The sequence below is a fragment of the Ipomoea nil genome, unplaced genomic scaffold (assembly GCF_001879475.1).
Source record: "Ipomoea nil cultivar Tokyo-kokei standard unplaced genomic scaffold, Asagao_1.1 scaffold1900, whole genome shotgun sequence".
In the NCBI taxonomy this organism is placed as follows: domain Eukaryota; kingdom Viridiplantae; phylum Streptophyta; class Magnoliopsida; order Solanales; family Convolvulaceae; genus Ipomoea; species Ipomoea nil.
In genome coordinates this window covers 289937-309956 of record NW_017618328.1, presented here as the reverse complement: position 1 = coordinate 309956, position 20020 = coordinate 289937, and the positions used below count along the sequence as shown (strand labels likewise).

At 39.0% G+C, this 20020-nt stretch overlaps 2 protein-coding genes and 1 non-coding gene across 3 annotated transcripts; 1 reads left to right on the top strand and 2 right to left on the bottom strand.

Annotated features, from left to right (window-relative positions):
* Positions 1-14248: 14248 nt before the first annotated feature.
* LOC109193684 (auxin-responsive protein SAUR21-like) lies at positions 14249-14733 on the bottom strand. The gene has a single exon (XM_019344536.1). It carries the CDS (start codon positions 14704-14706, stop codon positions 14416-14418), a length of 291 nt encoding a protein of 96 aa, XP_019200081.1. The 5' UTR covers positions 14707-14733; the 3' UTR covers positions 14249-14415.
* Positions 14734-15383: 650 nt separating this feature from the next.
* On the top strand, positions 15384-15800 carry LOC109193655 (auxin-responsive protein SAUR68-like). The gene has a single exon (XM_019344509.1). It carries the CDS (start codon positions 15384-15386, stop codon positions 15798-15800), a length of 417 nt encoding a protein of 138 aa, XP_019200054.1.
* Positions 15801-16104: 304 nt separating this feature from the next.
* On the bottom strand, positions 16105-16177 carry TRNAE-CUC. The gene has a single exon. It is a non-coding gene; the product is annotated as a tRNA-Glu (tRNA).
* Positions 16178-20020: the final 3843 nt, after the last annotated feature.

The window sequence follows — 20020 nt, the reverse complement described above, 5'->3', positions numbered from 1 at the left end:
TAAAAGGCAAAATAGTCTTTTTATTGCAACCCTTGCCAAAACTGTTCATTTTATTACATCCAAAATTTCCTGCTAGTATTTTAACTGAGATCAGGAGGTCTCGACGCGTCGAGCCATCGAGCGGGGGCACTGAAATTGAAATCAAGAATGATGCAGCAGCAAATTGTTTCCTAATGCAAATTTAAGGCGCTGGTCTCTTTCTTATTAAAATATATGGCATTCAGCAAAATTAAAGGTGATGCTTACCAAATTTGGAGGTGCTAACCCCCATGCCATGAAATAATGGAAATTAGTTTGAGGAATTTTCCGAATTCAACATTCGTCATTTTCCAAAATTAAATAGGAAATTCCAATTTCGCCCCAGCTTTGTACCTACTATAAAATCCCACCTTCCTCAACCCCAAAGAGAATTCAGAGATCTTTGGAGACAAGACAGGGACAAATCAAGAGCCACAAGTTGTCTTGGGAAGAAAGAAGAAGACTAGGGAGATTCGAGAGAATCGTCTGGTTCATTCTTGTACTCTTTTGATAATTTTTATTTTTTTTATTAATCTTTGCTATGTATAATTTAGCCATGCTTGGCTAAATTCTTTAGAGAATCTGGGTAAAAGTGTTTATGAACCTATGTGCCTGAGCTCTTAGATTTTTTAATATATTACTATTTGGGTTTAATGCTTGTGTTGCAATTGTGATTTTATTGTTTGATGCTTGTAATTAGTGGCCACAGTTACTTGTTTCGTTTGCTATCTTTGTGTCACAACGAGAGTTGGGCATAATTTAGGGCACACACAATTTCACCTTGAGAAAGGGTAATTTTGTTAGGGAGCTTAATTCTTGATTATTGCGCATCGAGAGATGGTAGTAGTTAAGAATTTATGATGCTTGATCTTGTTTTATTGGGTGTTTAAGCCACGAGAGTGGAAATTCACTAGTTTTAGTGACTACGAGAGTAGCTCTATACCACCTTGCATCCTCACACTTGTTAAACCTAGATTTTAATATTGTCATTAAGATTTGGCACTAGGTGATTAAATATTTGAATCCCAGGATATGGAGGAATGGAACAACAATTCCCTTTCTCAAATTTTTCCAACTCAAGACAAGGATATTTTCAAGAAAGTTCATATCAAACATTCACATCACAACCTCAATGGTGCTCGTTTTGTGCTGGGAATCACTTTGCGGAAAATTGTTACATGCTCAACCCCACCAACCATATTCCTCAACAACCTACTCAAGGATTTTGTGCCAACATGAGTCAAGCCACTTACCAAAGATACACACCACCTACTCCACAACCCTTATGGTGCATGAAATGTGGTGGACCTCATGAGGCAGAAAATTGCTTTATCATGGATCCCAATTACAAATATCCAGGGCGAGTTCAAGGGCCTCAATACCAAGAGTTTCAACAAGAATGCCAACCACTTGACCCAACAATTGAGGTAAAGTCCATACATACTAACAAGTTAATGCAATTGTACTTTCAAATTCTGGAGAAACAAGCTCAAATTGATCGCGTGACGGCTCAATGGCAAGATTTGACAATTCAAGAGCCACTTTAAGATTCATTTAATGAAGATGTTCAAGATGCTTTTTCCCAATTAAGGTCATGAGGTTGATGGGAATGAAAAAGAGGATGAGGACCTTAGAGAGGAAGATGAATGCATTGAGATGGAAACTTTTGGTGGAGAAGAGGATGAGGTGAACGGTGGCAAGGAACACATGGAGAGTTTGCAGTGCGTTGGTTGGTGGTTTGAAAGGTTGTGCAAGAGAGAGTAAGAGTAATTTGTATGTTTTGATTTATGAGACACGTTATGCCTGTTAGTGTTTTTATGTTCAAAAACCCCATATTATAATTGACAATATTATTATGGCATACTAAGATAGGTTTAGAGTTTGTCCGGTTGGTTCTACAGATATCTGATCAATCAGAAGCAACAACAGAAGAACTGACACTGAAGATCTGACTTAGGGAAGCTGTTTCCTTAAGAGGCTCACGCGGTATTATCAGCCCAGTATGGAAAGACGATCAGCGTATCTTCAAAGAAGGTAATGGACCTAATCTGCTAAGATTACATTCCTCTTTTATAGTCCTACCTTCTACAATCAAAGACATCTATGGAGAGTGTTTATTGAAGGATCTATAAGTACCGGTTCTTGAAGGGAACTAGGGTTACGCCGAATAAGAAGAAGAAACACTCCATATCAGCTTTATGAGACTAGATCCTTGATTGTCATGCACCTTCTCAATACAACATGTTCACGGTGATTAAGATGATGAACTTGAGAAGAGTTACTGCTGCTTAAACGAAAGGACACTAAGATCACACTGTTGTGGGAACAACCTTATAGAGCGTCACTGAAGTGGACTGCATCAGAGTGGGCTCTCCAAGTGAAGGGATTTCATTGGACTTCTGTATGCATGGCTCTCCATCTTCAACAATCCACTAAACCTGTGTAGACTGGGTTTGTACCTTGTGTGGGGCACTTGGGTAAGATTATTGTATATCTACCTTTGTACATTAGATTATGATTTAGTGGATTGGACGCCTATGTGATCGTCCCCCAGACGTAGATACACACCGTATCGAACTGGGTAAACATTGTGAGTGTTCGTTCTGTGTGTTTGTTTTTATTTCTCTGATGTTCTCTTCATGATCTATCATTACTGAGTAGGCGCTTAACTGAATCATTCAGTATTCTAAGTCAGCCAACTATTTCTGATATTTTACGTAAAATGAGGAAATGCAAAATTACATGTGGTATCAGAGCTTTTAAGTCTACATAGTGACTTGATCCGAAGGGCTATCTTAGTTTTGCAATCCCTCTGTTTTTGTGGAAGTCTGTCTGTGTGTTCGTTGGCTGGTTGTTGGTTTCAGGGTGGACGCAAGTATGAATCCACCAGAACTAGATGGTCACAACTACTCTTTTTGGAAGGCTCGTATGTAGATATATCTTCAAGCACAAGGAACCAGGGTTTATCGCACCATCCTAACTGGGTGGAGTCGACCTACTACTCCGAATGCACAAGGAGTTGCTGAAGAAAAACCCATGGAGACGTGGACAGACGATGAAATGAATGCCTCTGATCTGAACAACAAAGCACTGAACTCAATTGTTGGATCACTACATCAATCTGTTTTTACGCTTGTTACAGGGGTAAAAGATGCTAAACGGGTATGGGAGATTCTTGAAACCAGATTTGAAGGAACCAGTGATGTCAAACAGTCAAAGTTGCAAATGGTTCTGTCAGAATTTGAAGCTCTCAGAATGACTGAAGACGAAACCATTTCTACCTTCCACAGTAGGGTTCAGAACTTGATGAACCGAGCCTCAATTCTTGGGGAACCATTCACTGATGAGAGAGTGGTCAAAAAGATTCTCAGATCCTTACCTAAACTTTTTTGAATGAAAGTAACGGCTATTCAGGAACACACAGGTTGGGAAAAGAAGACTGTCGGAGAACTCATGGGAAGCTTGCACACATATGAACTGGAAGTTCTTGCTGATGATGATATTGGAAGCAACAAGAAAGGAAAGTCTGTAGCTTTTGTGGCTGAACCTGATCGAGAATCTGACACAGACGACATAGATGATGAAACCCTAGCTCTCCTAACCAAAAACTTCAAGAAAATCCTAAAAGGTTTCAACAGAAAGGGTCAAGGTCAGTCTACAAGAACACAATACAAAGGCAACAACCCCTCATATCAAAAGGTTGAAACAGCACCCTTCTCACAGAACAATCAATCTCAGACTGGGCGATCGAGACAAAACAGAAACAGTGCCACAGACACAGGAAAACCCCTCAATCGGTCAGTGCAGCGTAGGGAATGTGAAGGATACAGTCACATACAGGCTGAATGTGCAACATATCTTAAAAGGAAAAAGGCTATGTCTGTAGCTACTCTTAGTGATGATGAGGAGGAAACTTCACATAATCATACATATCAACAGATGATTTTGAAGAGAGACATATTCAACTTGAGGCAGAATTTGCAAAACTTGTCGCTAGCTGGGAACAACTTGTGAAAGTAAATAAGAATCTAAATGACGATCTAAAGCAAAGAGATGATCTTCTAAAGAAATTGAATGTTGAACTGGTCATAAAAGAAGATCTCATCACTCAGATACGGTCCAGAGAAGGTAAATTAATCAAGGAGTTGGAGAGCTTGAAGAAAAATATACAGATGATGGACACCACATCTACCTTAGATAAGATTCTAGACTCTGGCAGAAACCCTAATGATAAAAAGGGTCTAGGATTTGAACAAGGAGAATCTTCGAATAACGCACCAAAGTTCATCAAAGAGGGAATGTCTAAGACCACAGCCAATCACAGGTATGAACAAGGACAGTCATCTCAGTCAGTACAAACCAATGAAAGGAGATACGGTACTAACACTGACCTGGACAGATCAACTCATCAATCTCATTATTCGAGGTTCAAAAATAAGATTGTCAAAGTTAGATATTATACTCCCATTTGTCACTACTGTCAGACAAAAGGTCATACACGTCCCGAGTGCTATTTTTTCTACAGAGATCAAAGGAAGGAAAAATATCAGAATAAGACTATTACACCATTCACTAGACAGGTTTGGGTCAGAAAGTCAGAAGTTATTTGCTATCCCACCATTGTTCTGACTGCATCTACAACTGATGCTAGATGGTATTTCGACAGTGGGTGTTCCAGACATATGACAGGAAACATTAAGTGTCTGATGGCTGTTCAACCTAGCAGTGGAGCTGTAATATTTGGAGATGGACAAAAGGGTAAAATCGTTGGGAAAGGTATCCTAAATGTACCAGGTTTACCTCAATTAGAAGAAGTCTTGCTAGTCAGTGGGTTGAAAGCGAATCTTATTAGCATCAGTCAGTTGTGTGATCAAAATTGGAATGTATGCTTCGATCGTAACTGCTGCAGAGTGAGTGACAAAGCAAATCAACTTGTCGTGGAAGGAACTCGGTCTTCAGACAACTGTTATGTTTTGACAAATGAAACTGCTTGTCACCTATCCAAATCTGATGAATCAAAACTCTTGCATAGAAGACTAGGTCACATAAATTTCAGAGATATGGATAAGTTGATAAAACTGGAAGCAGTAAAAGGTGTACCGAAGATCAGAATTGATCCAGAGAAAATTTGTGGCGCATGTGCTATTGGGAAACAAATCAGAACTCCACACAAAGCAGTAAGAGGTATCACTACTGAGAAATGTCTAGATCTTGTCCATATAGATCTCATGGGGCCAACACAGACTGAAAGCATTGGATGAAAGAAATATATATTTGTGTGTGTAGACGATTTCTCTCGATACAGCTGGGTATACTTTCTGAGAGAAAAGACAGAAGCTTTCAAGGCCTTTAAGACTCTGTGCATAAGAGTTCAGAAGGAAAAGGATGAGCCTATTATAAAAATCCAGAGATTGAGGAGTGATCATGGAAAGGAATTTAAGAACTCACTATATTCAGACTTCTGCTCCGAGCATGCTATCTCACATGAGTTCTCAGCTCCTAAAACTGCTCAACAGAATGGAGTAGTGGAAAGAAAGAATCCAACGTTACAGGAAATGGCTAGAGTTATGCTACATGCCTCACATTTGCCACAACGTTTCTGGGCTGAAGCAGTTCACACAGCGTGTCATACTATCAATAAGGTCTATCTTCGACCAGGAACTACAAAAACTCCATATGAGATCTGGAAGGGAAAGAAGCCAAATCTGAAATACTTTCATGTGTTTGGGACAAAGTGCTATGTGCTGGCTGACAGAGAACAAAGAGGGAAGTTCGAACCCAAAAGTGATGAGAGCATCTTTCTTGGATACTCTCCGAACAGTCGTGCCAACAGAGTCTACAACAAGAGGACTCAGTCTGTGATGGAGTCAGTAAACGTGGTTGTCGATGACAATCCAGAAGAACCAGTAGACTCAACTGTGATAGAGTATCATCTAAGTGATTCAGATGCAAGTAACAACAACAGTCAGCTCAAACCACAAGAATCATCAGATGAAGATCAAGAAAGTTCGGAACAAGAGATAAATCTCATGAATGATGTTGGTAAAGATAAACCCACCAGAACTCAGAAAAACCATCCATCAGATAACATTATTGGAGATCCTTCAGATGGAATGAAAACAAGGAGCAGAATAAGAAATAATCTGACAGAAATAGCTGGATCTTACTGCTATACCTCAAAGATAGAACCCAAAAATGTCAAAGAAGCTCTACAGGATGATCTGTGGATAAATGCAATGCAGGGGGAGCTACATCAGTTTGAGCGGAATCATGTCTGGAATCTTGTACCAAGACCTGATGGTGTTAACGTAATAGGAACGAAGTGGATCTTTAAAAATAAAACTGATGAAGCAGGGAATATAGCCAGAAACAAAGCTCGGTTGGTGGCTCAAGGTTATACACAGATTGAAGGGATTGACTATGACGAGACTTTTGCTCCTGTAGCTAGACTCGAGTCAATCAGAATCTTGCTGGCTGTCGCATGCATTTTGGGATTTACACTATATCAGATGGATGTCAAGACAGCGTTTCTGAATGGGTATCTCCATGAAGATATCTATGTGGGTCAACCTAAAGGTTTTGAAGATCCAGAACGTCCTTCTTATGTCTATAAGCTTCGAAAAACTCTCTATGGCCTTAAACAAGCCCCACGAGCCTGGTATGAACGCCTGACACAGTATTTGCTCCAGCACGGGTATAAACGCGGAAGTGTTGACAAAACTCTGTTTGTCAAAACGACTGGAAGTCATGTAACCATAGCTCAAATCTATGTTGATGACATTGTGTTTGGATCAACCTTGCAGAAATACACTGATGAGTTGGAAAAAGTCATGGAGGAAGAGTTTGAAATGTCCATGGTTGGTCAACTGACATATTTCCTAGGTCTACAAGTCAAGCAAAGTTCTGAAGGATACTTTATTTCACAAGAGAAGTATGCTAAGAATCTTGTCAAAAAGTTTGATCTGGAATCATGTAAACCATCCAGAACACCTATCTCCACTTCTACAAAAGTATCGAAAGATGAAACTGGTATATCAGTGGATAACACAGTCTATCGTAGCTTGATAGGCAGTCTGTTGTATCTAACAGCCAGTCGACCAGACATAATGTTCAGTGTTGGAATCTGTGCAAGGTATCAATCTGACCCAAAAGAATCACATCTGATAGCTGCAAAACGCAGTCTGAAATACGTGAAAGGAACGATACAGTATGGACTTTGGTATTCCAAGGACAGTGAACTGAATCTGGTTGCATATTGTGATGCTAATTGGGCAGGGAATATTGATGATCGGAAAAGTACTTCTGGAGGATGCTTCTTTGTTGGAAAGAACTTAGTATCATGGTTAAGTAAGAAACAGAACTCTATCTCACTAAGCACTGCAGAGGCAGAATACATAGCCGCAGGTGGTTGCTGTACTCAGTTGGTTTGGATGAAACAGATGTTTCTGGATTATGGTCTTACACAAGGAACAATGACACTCTTTTGTGACAATGTCAGTGCTATTAACATCTCCAAGAATCCTGTTTAACATTCCAGAACGAAGCATATTGACATCAGGCATCACTACATCAGAGACCTGGTTGAATCCAAGGAAATTGAGTTGGAATACATTCAGACTGACAAACAACTGGCGGACATTCTGACTAAGCCACTGGATGCTAATCGTTTTGAAATTCTCAGATCTGCTCTGGGAATTTGCAGAATTGATTGACTAAAGCAGTTGGTCCATCAGAGAGGAGTTGGTTTATTACGGGTCAGTGTTATGACTTTGACTTTCCTTAAAGACTCCTCTCTTTTTATGTTAAGAAGATTATCTAAGCTTATTCTTCTCAGAAGATATCTTAAAAGATCTCAATACCTTTTCAAAATTCAAATTTCCTTGGGATTTGTTTCGTTCCTAAAAAGAAGCTATATCGTTGTGTCAATCAATCACGTCTGCATGGTATTTGACAAGCCGCATTAATTAGGGTTCATCACCCTTAAGCCTATATGATACCGGGTCAAGAAGAAAAGAACTCACCTCAGCTCTCAACTCTCTATCCCTCTTGCATATCTGTCCCCAGTGATCTTTTCTTCTCCTTGCTCATAATCTTCAATGGCGGACCCCGTAAGAAACATCATCATCAAACTCGGAAGCAAGGTACACCCTCCGGTGGCAGCCCTTAAACACATTCAGACGCTTCTACAGTTGGCTATGAAGAAGAAGCTCAAGCTTGATCCTCTGCTTCGCGATGAGATTCTGGTGACTGTTATGTCCAACTATCCGGAGTTTTATGCTGAATGGTCGGCAAATGATGTAACTGAACTTCTTGTGTTGGTCGCCGAAGCCAGTGATGATGTCTCTCCAGTGTCTATTCCAGAACCCTCGGATGGAAATCGGGCCGGGGCATTCCTTCAATTTTTTACTCAACGTGCCCTAGAATCTGTTGAAGAAGCTCGACGACGAGAGGAGTCCCAAGCTCTGTATCTCGAAGCTGCTCAGAGAGAAGCGACATACAGACAGGAGATTCTTCGACAACGGGTAAATGATTCTGAAACCCCTATTGAAATTTCTCCTGATAGACCTGTTGATTCTTCTATTCCATTGTATGTGTCTGTTATGCCTGAAAATCTATCTGCTTTGGATTCCGAGAAGTCCTCTGTGATTGTTGATCCTCTATCTTTGCCTGTGATTGATTTTGCTGGTGAAAAATCTGATGCGTTGCATGTGTCTGATGAGAAAACAAAGTCCTATAATGAGCCAAATCCACTAAGTCTAGTTGTTTATGCTTCTGAGAATATTGCTCTGCCTCCGTCTGGGACTGTTAATGTCTCTAAAGAATCTTGCCCTGCTGTTGATCCTCCTGCCTTACCTGCAACTGTTGAAACTGTTGATTTATCAAGTCCCCACAAGTCTGAGAAAACAGGTGGAATCCCTATTTACACTGCAACATCTTTAGGAGAGAGCCTGGAACATGTGCGACATTTTGCTGGGCTACCATCTGCTTCAATCCCTCAACCTTATCGAGTAATACATCCTTCAGAATCCTCCAGCGAAGATGATAAGATACTGGCTGAGGTGTATGGATCCCAAGCACCTTCACCTGCTGAACCAACTATTGAGGCAACTGCACATCCTGACTCCACGAATTTCAAAATTCGAGAGATATCGAATATTGTTGGGAGCTCGTCTGCAAATGTTTCTGATTCTAGCCACTGTGTGACACCAGTCCAATCACCAACCAGAGAAACAAGACGGACGAAAAGGAAGAATGTTCCAACAAAGGTTGTTGTTGAAACCAGTGGTGATAATGCTGATGTGGATCAGCCTGCGAAGAAGAGAAAGTCGAGTGAGACTGTTAAGCCTGAAGGAGACCCACCTATCCGTCAAGTGTTCAAGACTCTGTGTTCATGTTCATCTGATAAGCAACAAGGACCTACTGCTGCTCAAGCTACATCTGCACCAGCCTCCTCAGTCAGAAAAGGGAAACCGACCACAAGGTCAAGAGGTCGAAGTGTAACTACTGAGGTTCCACCTGTTGAAGGATTTGACACAACTGTTTACAAACCTCAGTTTGTATCCCCTGCTGCACAGACCAAATGGGCCACTATGGTCAGAAGGGAGCTTATTGTTCAAAGAACTGTGGATGAGAATCAACTGGACTCCGTTTGTGACATTCTGTCCTTGCTGAATGAAGTTGGTCTTTTGAAAACTGTTACAGATGTTTGTCCTTACTCCAAGCTGCTCACATATGAATTCTATTGCAATCTCAGTGATGAGATTGACAGTCTCACAGGGCCACGACCGATGCAGATCTTCATCAGAGGGAAGTGGTATGATTTTGGGCCAGATGTGATAAATAAGTACTATGGCTTGCCTGCAGTGCAAGAAGAAGTTGTTACTAAATGGGACTTGGTGGCCAAAACTCTTACCGGTGGACAGACTACATCTTGGCCTACAGGAGATAAGGACTATTTGCTGAGCTCGCATCTCACGTCCAGATATGTCATCCTACATCCCCTGGCTCTGCACAACTGGCTTCCATCAGCTCATTTCAACACAGTTGGCAAGCTTCTGGCAGGGTTCTTATTTAGAATTGGAACTAAAATGCAGTTTGATCTGGGCAAATGGATTTATTATCATGTTCTAACTCTGATTCATCCCCAGGTACAGAAGGTAAGACTACCGTTTCCAAATCTGATTTTTGGCATCCTTACCTCTCAGGGTCTTAAGCCTATGCCCAGTGAAGTGATCAGTCCGACGCTGCTCTATACTGTTGATAAACGTCTCCTTTCTGGAGATCATATTAAGGATGTCGTTCCTGTGACTGCCCCATCCAATTCGGAACCTAATGCTGTGAATGATGAGTCTCCTCATGCTAAAGATATGAAGCTTTCCGAACAATTGAAGGCGCGAGTTGCTGATCTTGAGACGGTGCACGGTATCATTGCCAAGCAACTGACAGGTGCGCGTACTGAGCTGGCTACTGTTCTTCTCCGGCTAAGCCTGACTGATATTGCTGCTGCTGCGGATCCTGAGAAGACTGACAGTGACTCTCCCACAAATGCTTGATCTTTGGCTACCATTGGCAAAAAGGGGGAGTAGTATGAACTCAGGGGGAGTTTTTGTGATTGAGTACCTTCTGGCCCTGGCTGGGCGTTATGTTTTGATGTTGTTTTTGATCTTAGACTGCTGTTTTTTATCTAAGACTGCTTTGTTTTTTTTTTTTATTATTCAGATCGGACATGGGTTGCTTCTTTTTAATAACCTATCTTAGTTCTTTTTATATAGTTGAGTTGTTTTGTCAAATAATAGCCAAAGAGGGAGTTTGTTAGTGTTTTTATGTTCAAAAACCCCATATTATAATTGGCAATATTATTATGGCATACTAAGATAGGTTTAGAGTTTGTCCGGTTGGTTCTACAGATATCTGATCAATCAGAAGCAACAACAGAAGAACTGACACTGAAGATCTGACTTAGGGAAGCTGTTTCCTTAAGAGGTTCACGCGGTATTATCAGCCCAGTATGGAAAGACGATCAGCGTATCTTCAAAGAAGGTAATGGACCTAATCTGCTAAGATTACATTCCTCTTTTATAGTCCTACTTTCTACAATCAAAGATATCTATGGAGAGTGTTTATTGAAGGATCGATAAGTACCAGTTCTTGAAGGGGACTAGGGTTACGCCGAATAAGAAGAAGAAACACTCCATATCAGCTTTATGAGACTAGATCCTTGATTGTCATGCACCTTCTCAATACAACATGTTCACGGTGATTAAGATGATGAACTTGAGAAGAGTTACTGCTGCTTAAACGAAAGGACACTAAGATCACACTGTTGTGGGAACAACCTTATAGAGCGTCACTGAAGTGGACTGCATCAGAGTGGGCTCTCCAAGTGAAGGGATTTCATTGGACTTCTGTATGCATGGCTCTCCATCTTCAACAATCCACTAAACCTGTGTATGTAGACTGGGTTTGTACCTTGTGTGGGGCACTTGGGTAAGATTATTGTATATCTACCTTTGTACATTGGATTATGATTTAGTGGATTCGACGCCTATGTGATCGTCCCCCAGACGTAGATACACACCGTATCGAACTGGGTAAACATTGTGAGTGTTCGTTCTGTGTGTTTGTTTTTATTTCTCTGATGTTCTCTTCATGATCTATCATTACTGAGTAGGCGCTTAACTGAATCATTCAGTATTCTAAGTCAGCCAACTATTTCTGATATTTTACGTAAAATGAAGAAATGCAAAATTACAAAGTCAATCAAGATCATAGATAGTGGACAAATAGGTTCACATGTATTTAAATATACATCTGTAATAGTAATACTTATTTATAGGCATTAAGCTCACATGCAAGTGTTATTCATATACAAACACTTATGCAATTCATAATCAAATATACATACTTACTACACACTAACAAGATATGAAGTCAAGTTTGGCTTAATGGATCAAGGAATAAGTAGAGTGACATGCCATCAAAGGAGAAACCAAAACCAAGCAAAGAGGAAAAATATCACGTTATGCATAGTATTGGAAATCGAGTGGTATGACAACTTAACAATAAATTATGAACCAATGGAACACATGGTGAAACTAGTGCTTGGCATAAATTCAATATTACACACTCTTTTCAAGTAACATTCTGGGAATTTTCAACCGGATCTCATCACAACACTTTAACACACACTTCCGGGAATTCTCAACCGGATCTCATCACAACACTTTAATACACACTTCCGGGAATTTTCAATCGGATCTAATCACAACAATTTAACACACACTTCTGGCAATTCTCAATCGGATCTCATCACAACACGTTAAAACACACTTCCAGGAATTCTCAACTGGATCTCATTTCAGCATTCTTTTCAAGCAACCGAAGATCAAGCACCTCCTCCAATATATAACGATTTTCCTCACATCAAACACACAAGTGGCATACTACGCCTAAACGAAGTTTGAGAAAATATGGGATACATGATAGGCATGTGGGATATAAAGTTTAGTAAAAAACAATGTGGATCATATGCAAAGTCTCATAACCAACACATAGGTAAATTATGCTTTAATTGAGGAAAATAATTTTGTACACGTAAGACGTACCACATAGCACTTTAGAACAAGTACCCGAGCCCTACGAGTAACGAAAACCCGCAAAACATAAGTGAAGGACCCGCGAGAAATATACAGTCCTAGGCTGTGGGCTGGGCAGCGGGTCTCAAGAGAACCGCTGCACCAACCGCGCAGCCTGGATTGAAGTGGCAAGCTGCTCAGGACCTGCCACTGCGCATGCAGGCCAGCCGGCGGGTCTCCCAGGACCGCTGGCCAGGGCCGCACGCCTTCGTGGCAGAGACGAGGCAGTAGCCTCGTATCCCTTTTTTTGTTCCACACTTGGGCATTTTGTCCACTTTGAACCTAATACAACACCTCCAAACATGCCAACCAAGAAAAACATCAACAATACAACATCCTCCAACACATTTCCCACATCAAACAAGAGATTAAATCACTTCTAAAGCTCACACATCATGATTAACATTCAAACATGCATTTATTAGACAACTAGAGGAAAAATAGTATATTATGGATATCCATGGGTTATGCCTCAAGCTTGATGCTTCCAAAAGCTAGGATTCTTCCTCTACACCTCAAGAATGGTTGTCTTCTACACCTCTTAAACTCCCGGCCATAACCAACAAATACACACAATTTATCATTCAAAAGCACAAAAAATATTCAATACTACATCTATTCTAGCTAAGGAGAGGAGTGAAGGGTATGGAAAGTCTTGGAATAGAAGAGAAGAAGGAGTCTTATACTTGAGTTGCTTGTTGCGCTCTTAGCTTTCTCAGGAGAAACCAAAATGAAATGAGAGGGATTGTTGCCCAAGGAAATTCATTGTTGCCCAAGGAAAGAATCTCCGCTGAATCCGTCCTGCTCGCCTTTGATATACGCACTCGGTCAGGGACACCCCGACTACCTAGTCTGGTTGCAAAACCGAGCCGACTGACGAGCCGAACGAGGGGTATGCATGCGGTCCTCACTCCTCAGTCCATTGAGGCCCCTCCTCCTCATTCCGCTAAGTGTACCAAGCATAACCACCCGACTGCCCTGGGGCATACCGGACTGGGGTCCCCGATCAAGGGTATCCATCGAGCACATTGGGTTGTACTATCAACTGTATGATCATTTGATGAATGCATATGCATGATTAGAAAGAAAAATTATTAGTAAATGAATATATACCCAAGTCCATAAATTAATTACCCACACATATTAAGCATAAACATAAGTATAATCCATGAATATCATAAATGAAAGAGATAGAAAGAAGTAGAAACTTATCTATTACTCTGTGAAATGGAATGTGAAATGATGGAATCCAAACTTGAAAATATGAAAGGAAATGAATGAGAGGGTTCAACTATGGGTCAAAACCAAATAATAGATCACTTTCAATTTAGGCAGCACGAGGCATTGCCTATTGCCTCAATTCAATTCTGGTTGTCTTAGCCTTATCACTTTCAATAATAGATCACTTTCTTATGCATCAAGATCTAAGGATTCTACAGATCTAGTTCTTTTCCATTCAATTTCTCTCTATCTCCTAAGGTATTACTATACCATAATCATTTCTAAGGGAAATAATCTGAAGATCGATGGACAGAAATAAATGTTACAAGAAATCTCTGATGTTGTGCAAAATTAAAATTTTCTCGATCTGCTAATTAAAATAATGTGTTTGTATTTTTGTCAAGAATTATCCTGGGGAGACAACCAAAAAGCTAAGGGAAACAAGTAACTGTACAATAAAACTCGATCTGATATGATCTTTTCTACAAAAATTTGTCTCCACTAATTAATCTAGCTAATTAAGCTGTTTGTAGTCTCGATCTCAAGATCTACTGGAGCTAGAGATGATGTCAAGAAACGTATCCTCCAAGCAAGGTATTGTGAGTCCACCCATTGGATGATCAAATCCGAATTCGTCCTCAGCTTGGCACAGCAAGTCTTGGAAAGAAGGGTCCTTCAAGTAGGAAACTGGAATGACAAAACGCTTCTTCTCGCTCTCACCAACATAAACTGCAAAGTGCCCCTTAGGAACCTCACTTTCTCTGTTTGTTCTTGAAGAAGACCTTCTGAGGCCCTGCTTAGCACGGAGAATGCGAGTCATACTAATCGCCATTATATTCTGGGATGTTTAATTTCTTCTTTAAGCAATTATTTGAGTGGGGTGAATACCAATTCAATTCGATCTATATGTGTTTATATAGATGGTTTGGGAGGTGGATTGAGTGGCTAATTTAAGAGAAATAATTTAGATGGATGGGCAGCCAGCTAGAAAGATAAGAAACATTACCACACATTTTTGTCATCATGAAATTATACATACAACTTTGTTGATAAAGACCTGCCTTTGAACATCATTCCCCACATGCATCAATGAAATTGAACATATAGAGAAAGCTCAACTACTTGTGTCATTCCAAGAAAACTAGCCAAATGAGAGAAGAAATTAAATGGAATTTGGCCATTTAATTTGGTAAGCATAACCATGTATGTGGTTCCTCATTTATATATATATATATATATATTTCTGGTTGAAGCTAAAAGGCCCCATACAACCATGTGGTTACGTTCCTCATCAGTGTCAATCATGTGGTTTTGCCTCCTCAACAGCTTAAAGACTGTCTTAGCCTCCTCATCACTTTAAATACATCACTTCCTTATAATTCATCAAACACTGAAATTCAATTCATTCAATTCTACCCAATTTCCAAGCTTTCTACAAAATTAAATCTTATTCGATCTCTTCCATTCAATCTCTCTGATCGATCTCTATTTAATTTCTAAGTTAATATCATGATCAGTTCAAAGAGGCTCATTAAGCTGGCCAGAAGATGGCAGAAATTTGCTGCCATCCGAAGAAAGAGGATTTCATTTCCAAGTCTATATGATGATTCAGATAGCTGCAGTATTTCTTCTGCGGGTCATTTCACTATCTACACTGCTGATCAGAAGCGGTTTGTTGTCCCTCTATCATATCTCGAGAATCATATCATTAGGCAACTCTTAAGTATGTCTGAAGAAGAATTTGGACTTCCAAGCGATGGGCCAATTACACTACCATGTGATGCAGTCTTCATGGACTACATCATTTCACTTCTTAGCCGAGGTTTATCTAGACAACTTGAGAATGCACTGCTTGTTTCACTTACTTCTCATCGGTGTTCATCAGCTCCTCCGTTACTCCGAAATCAGGAATTGCTAGTTTGCTGATATTAATCTCAATAAATTTTGTAAATGAGGATATATATTAGTTGTAGCTCTATACATGATGTGAAATGTACATATATAAATCCAATACAGCAATACTTGATATCCCATATGTATGTTCAGTATTCTTATTACAAAATTCACTGCTATAATATTCTTCTTACTTCTTAATCTTCAGTTTGCTGCAATAATACACCTAGCTGTTGTCTTTTCATATGCATGTTGATCATCAACCACTGCAATTCAGTCTACAGAAGCTCATCAAGCTGGCTAAAAGTGGCAAAACTGAGGATATATAAAACAACAATTCCGTTGCCGGGAATCGAACCCGAGTCTCTCAGGTGAGAGCCGAGTATCCTAACCAACTAGACTACAACGGATTTGTCAATATACTCTGACCAACTCTTTGGTGATCCTTGTTTCGTGTTTCCTTGACCCTAAGCCAAATTTCCTTGCATATATTTACAATTGCATCTCAATCAGCATTTAGTATCAATGAGTACGTACTAGATGCCTTTAGGAATTCTCTAACTCCAAAAATCGTTGAGGCTCTTGCATGCACAAGATTGGTTGAGGTTGGCAATCAACCCATCTCAGAAATATAGATGAACTTGAAAGATTTTAAAAAAAAAAAAAAGATAAAAATTTATAACCTTTTTAAATCTCAATTGTATATATTATCTTCTTAACTTCTATTTCTATCATACTTAAATATATATATATATATATATATATATATATATATATATATATATATATATATATATATATATATATATATATGTCAATGGCGTTTTGGGGTAAGACTTTTCTTTCCCCGAAATGTCAATTGTAAATGTTGCAAAATGTCGGTGTGTGTGTCTATATAATTTATTTAAATATATATTTATTGATAGATTAATAGATAAAAATTATAATTAATTAATTAATTAATTAATTATATATATATATATATATATATATATATATATATATATATATATATATATATATATATATATATATATATAATACATTATATTTATTAAATATAAATATTAAATAATGTGCAAATGATATTTTTGGTATTTGTAATACAAAAGCTATTCCCAAGAGCATGGGAATAGCTAATACCAAGACCCCCCCTAGGAATGGTTGTTCCCCTTGCAAAGGTAATAGCTCATTCCTAGGAATATTATTCCCATGACAAAATGAACATACCAAACAATGGAATAGGTCTATTCCAAGGAATGTTATTCCAATCCTGACCTATTCCATGAACCAAACATGCCATTAAAGAAATTCTAAACCTTAAGGTTTCAAATTTAAGGGTTTATCAAGTCAACTTTCCTTGGTTGATATTGTCATTCCTTAACCACCCTAGAACATCAACCTGGCTCTGAGACCAACTGTAACACCTCCAATTTTTATACAATTGAGCCTAGTTCTAAACATGAATTAAAGGTAGGAAAATGCGGAAAAAAAAGGCAATTGAATACTAATTACCCAACAACCAAAACAAAAGGGGATGCTACTCCGTAGCTACCCTCAACAAAGCAACTACACGGGAAACTAACTAAATTAACATCATCATAATACATCATAAAGGGCCCACATCCAACTATTCGATGTCTAACTTGAACAAAATCTACGCTAATCTAGTTCCATCTAAACTCGTTAAGCAATCATCAGTCAGGCCTAAAATGGGTTAAATAAAAAGTGTACAAAAATAACGTAACCCGTAAGCACGAACGCTAAGTATTAACCACTCCATCCTGTAAAATACATATTGATATAGATTGGAAAAATGGTTTGGTATCGTATGACATGTTAAGCCAATCAAGATCATAGATAGAGGACAAATAGGTTCACATGTATTTAAATATACATCTATAATAGTAAAACTTATTTATAGGCATTAAGCTCACATGCAAATGTAATTCATATACAAACACTTATGCCATTCACACTCAAATATACATACTTACTACAATCGTTATGCTATGGACCAGTGTCCAGCATACATTGTGGACATGGAACGGTGCCGTAAGTGGCACCGTTATCTTCCACAATTTTATTTTATTTTTGAGACCGCTTCGTTATAGGAGCATATGTTCATAATTTTATCACAATATGTTATGATTGTAAGTTCATAATGTTAGAGCTCTGTGTTCATAATTCCATAATTATACATTCATAATTCCATAATTGTACATTCATAATTCCGTAACTGTATATTCATAATTCAATAACTGTAAATTCATAATTTTCGAAGCTCTATGTTCACAATTTTAGAGCTCTATGTTCATAATTTTATCACTATATGTTCATAATTGTAAGTTCATAATGTCATAGCTCTGTGTTCATAATTCCATAATTGTACATTCATAATTCCATAACTGTACATCATAATTCCGTAATTGTACATTCATAATTCAATAACTGTACATTCATACTTTTCGGAGCTCTATGTTCACAATTTTAGAGCTCTATGTTCATAATTCTATCACTATATGTTCATAATTGTAAAGTTCATAATGTCAGAGCTCTGTGTTCATAATTCCATAAGTGTACATTCATAGTTCCATAACTGTATATTCATAATTTCATAACTGTACATTCATAATTGCACAAACGAATAACGCCGTTAATACCTTAACGACCCAGACAAAATCAAATTTTTTTTAAAAAAATTGGAATGTCGTCGTTTTCCCTGAAAACGACTCGTTTTAGACTCGTGTCCACAATGCATAGTTGACACGAGTCCACAACATAATTTGCGTACTTACTACACACTAACAAGATATGAAGTCAAGTTTGGCTTAATAGATGAAGGAATAGGTAGAATGACATGCCATAAAAGGAGTAACCAAAACCAAGCAAGAAGGTAAAAGTTCACATTATGCATGACATTGGCAATCAAGTGGCATGACAACTTAACAATAAATTATGAACCAATGGAACACATGGTGAAACTTGTGTTAGGCATGAATTCAATATTACACACTCTTTTCAAGTAACCTTCAAGGAATTCTCAACCGAATCTCATCACAAAACTTGAACACACACTTCCGGGAATTGTCAACAGGATCTCATCACAAGACTTTAATACACACTTCCGGGAATTCTCAACCGGATCTCATTACAAACCTTTAAAACACACTTCAGGGAATTCTCAATCGGATCTCATCACAACACTTTAACACACACTCCCGGAAATTCTCAACCGAATCTCATCACGACATTTTAACACAAACTTACGGGAATTCTCAACCGGATCTCATCACATTACTTTAACACGCACTTTCAGGAATTCTCAACCGCATCTCATTTCATCATTCTTTTTAAGTAACCAAAGATCAAGCATCGCCTCCAATATATAAAGACTTTCCTCACATCAAACACACAAGTGGCATACTTCGCCTAAATGTAGTTTGAGAAAATAGGAGATACGAGATAGGCATATGGGATTTAAAGTTTAGTCAAAAACAATGTGGATCATATGCAAAGTCTCATAACCAACACATAGGACAATCATGTGTTAATTGTGGAAAATAATTTTGTTCACATAACACGTACCACATTACACTTTAGAATAAGTCCCCGAGCCCGACGAGTTACGAAAACCTGCAAAACACAAGTGGCGGACCCGCGATAAATTAGCAGGCCCTAGGCCGCAGGTCTCAAGAGACCCGCTGCACCAACCGCGCAGCCTGGATTGAAGTGGCAGACCGCAAAGTTCGTGCCACCCAATCCTGCCACTGAGCAAGAGGGCCAGCCGGCGGGTTTCCCAAGACCCGAAGCAAGCCTGCACACCTTCGTGGCAGAGACGAGGTAGTAGCATCGTCTCCCTTGTTCTGTTCCACACTTGGGCATTTTGTACACTTTCAACCAGATACAACACCTCTAAACATGCCAACCAAGCAAAACATCAACAATACAACATCCTCCATCATGTTTCTCACATTAAACAAGAGATTAAATCACTTCTAAAGCTCACACATCATCAATAACATTCAAACATGCATTTATCAGAAAAATAAAGGAAAAATAGTATATTTTGGATGTCCATGGGTTATACATCAAGCTTGATGCTTCCAAAAGCTATGATCCGTCCTCCACACCTCAAGAATGATTGTCTTCTCCCCCTCTTAATCTCCCATAAACAACAGAACCCAACAAATACACCCAACGTATCATTCACAAGCACAAGAAATATGCAATACTACATCTATTCTAGCTAA

Coding starts and splice junctions, on each gene's coding strand:
- LOC109193684 (XM_019344536.1), bottom strand. CDS start 14,706: ATGGCGATTAGTATGACTCGCATTCTCCGTGCTAAGCAGGGCCTCAGA.
- LOC109193655 (XM_019344509.1), top strand. CDS start 15,384: ATGATCAGTTCAAAGAGGCTCATTAAGCTGGCCAGAAGATGGCAGAAA.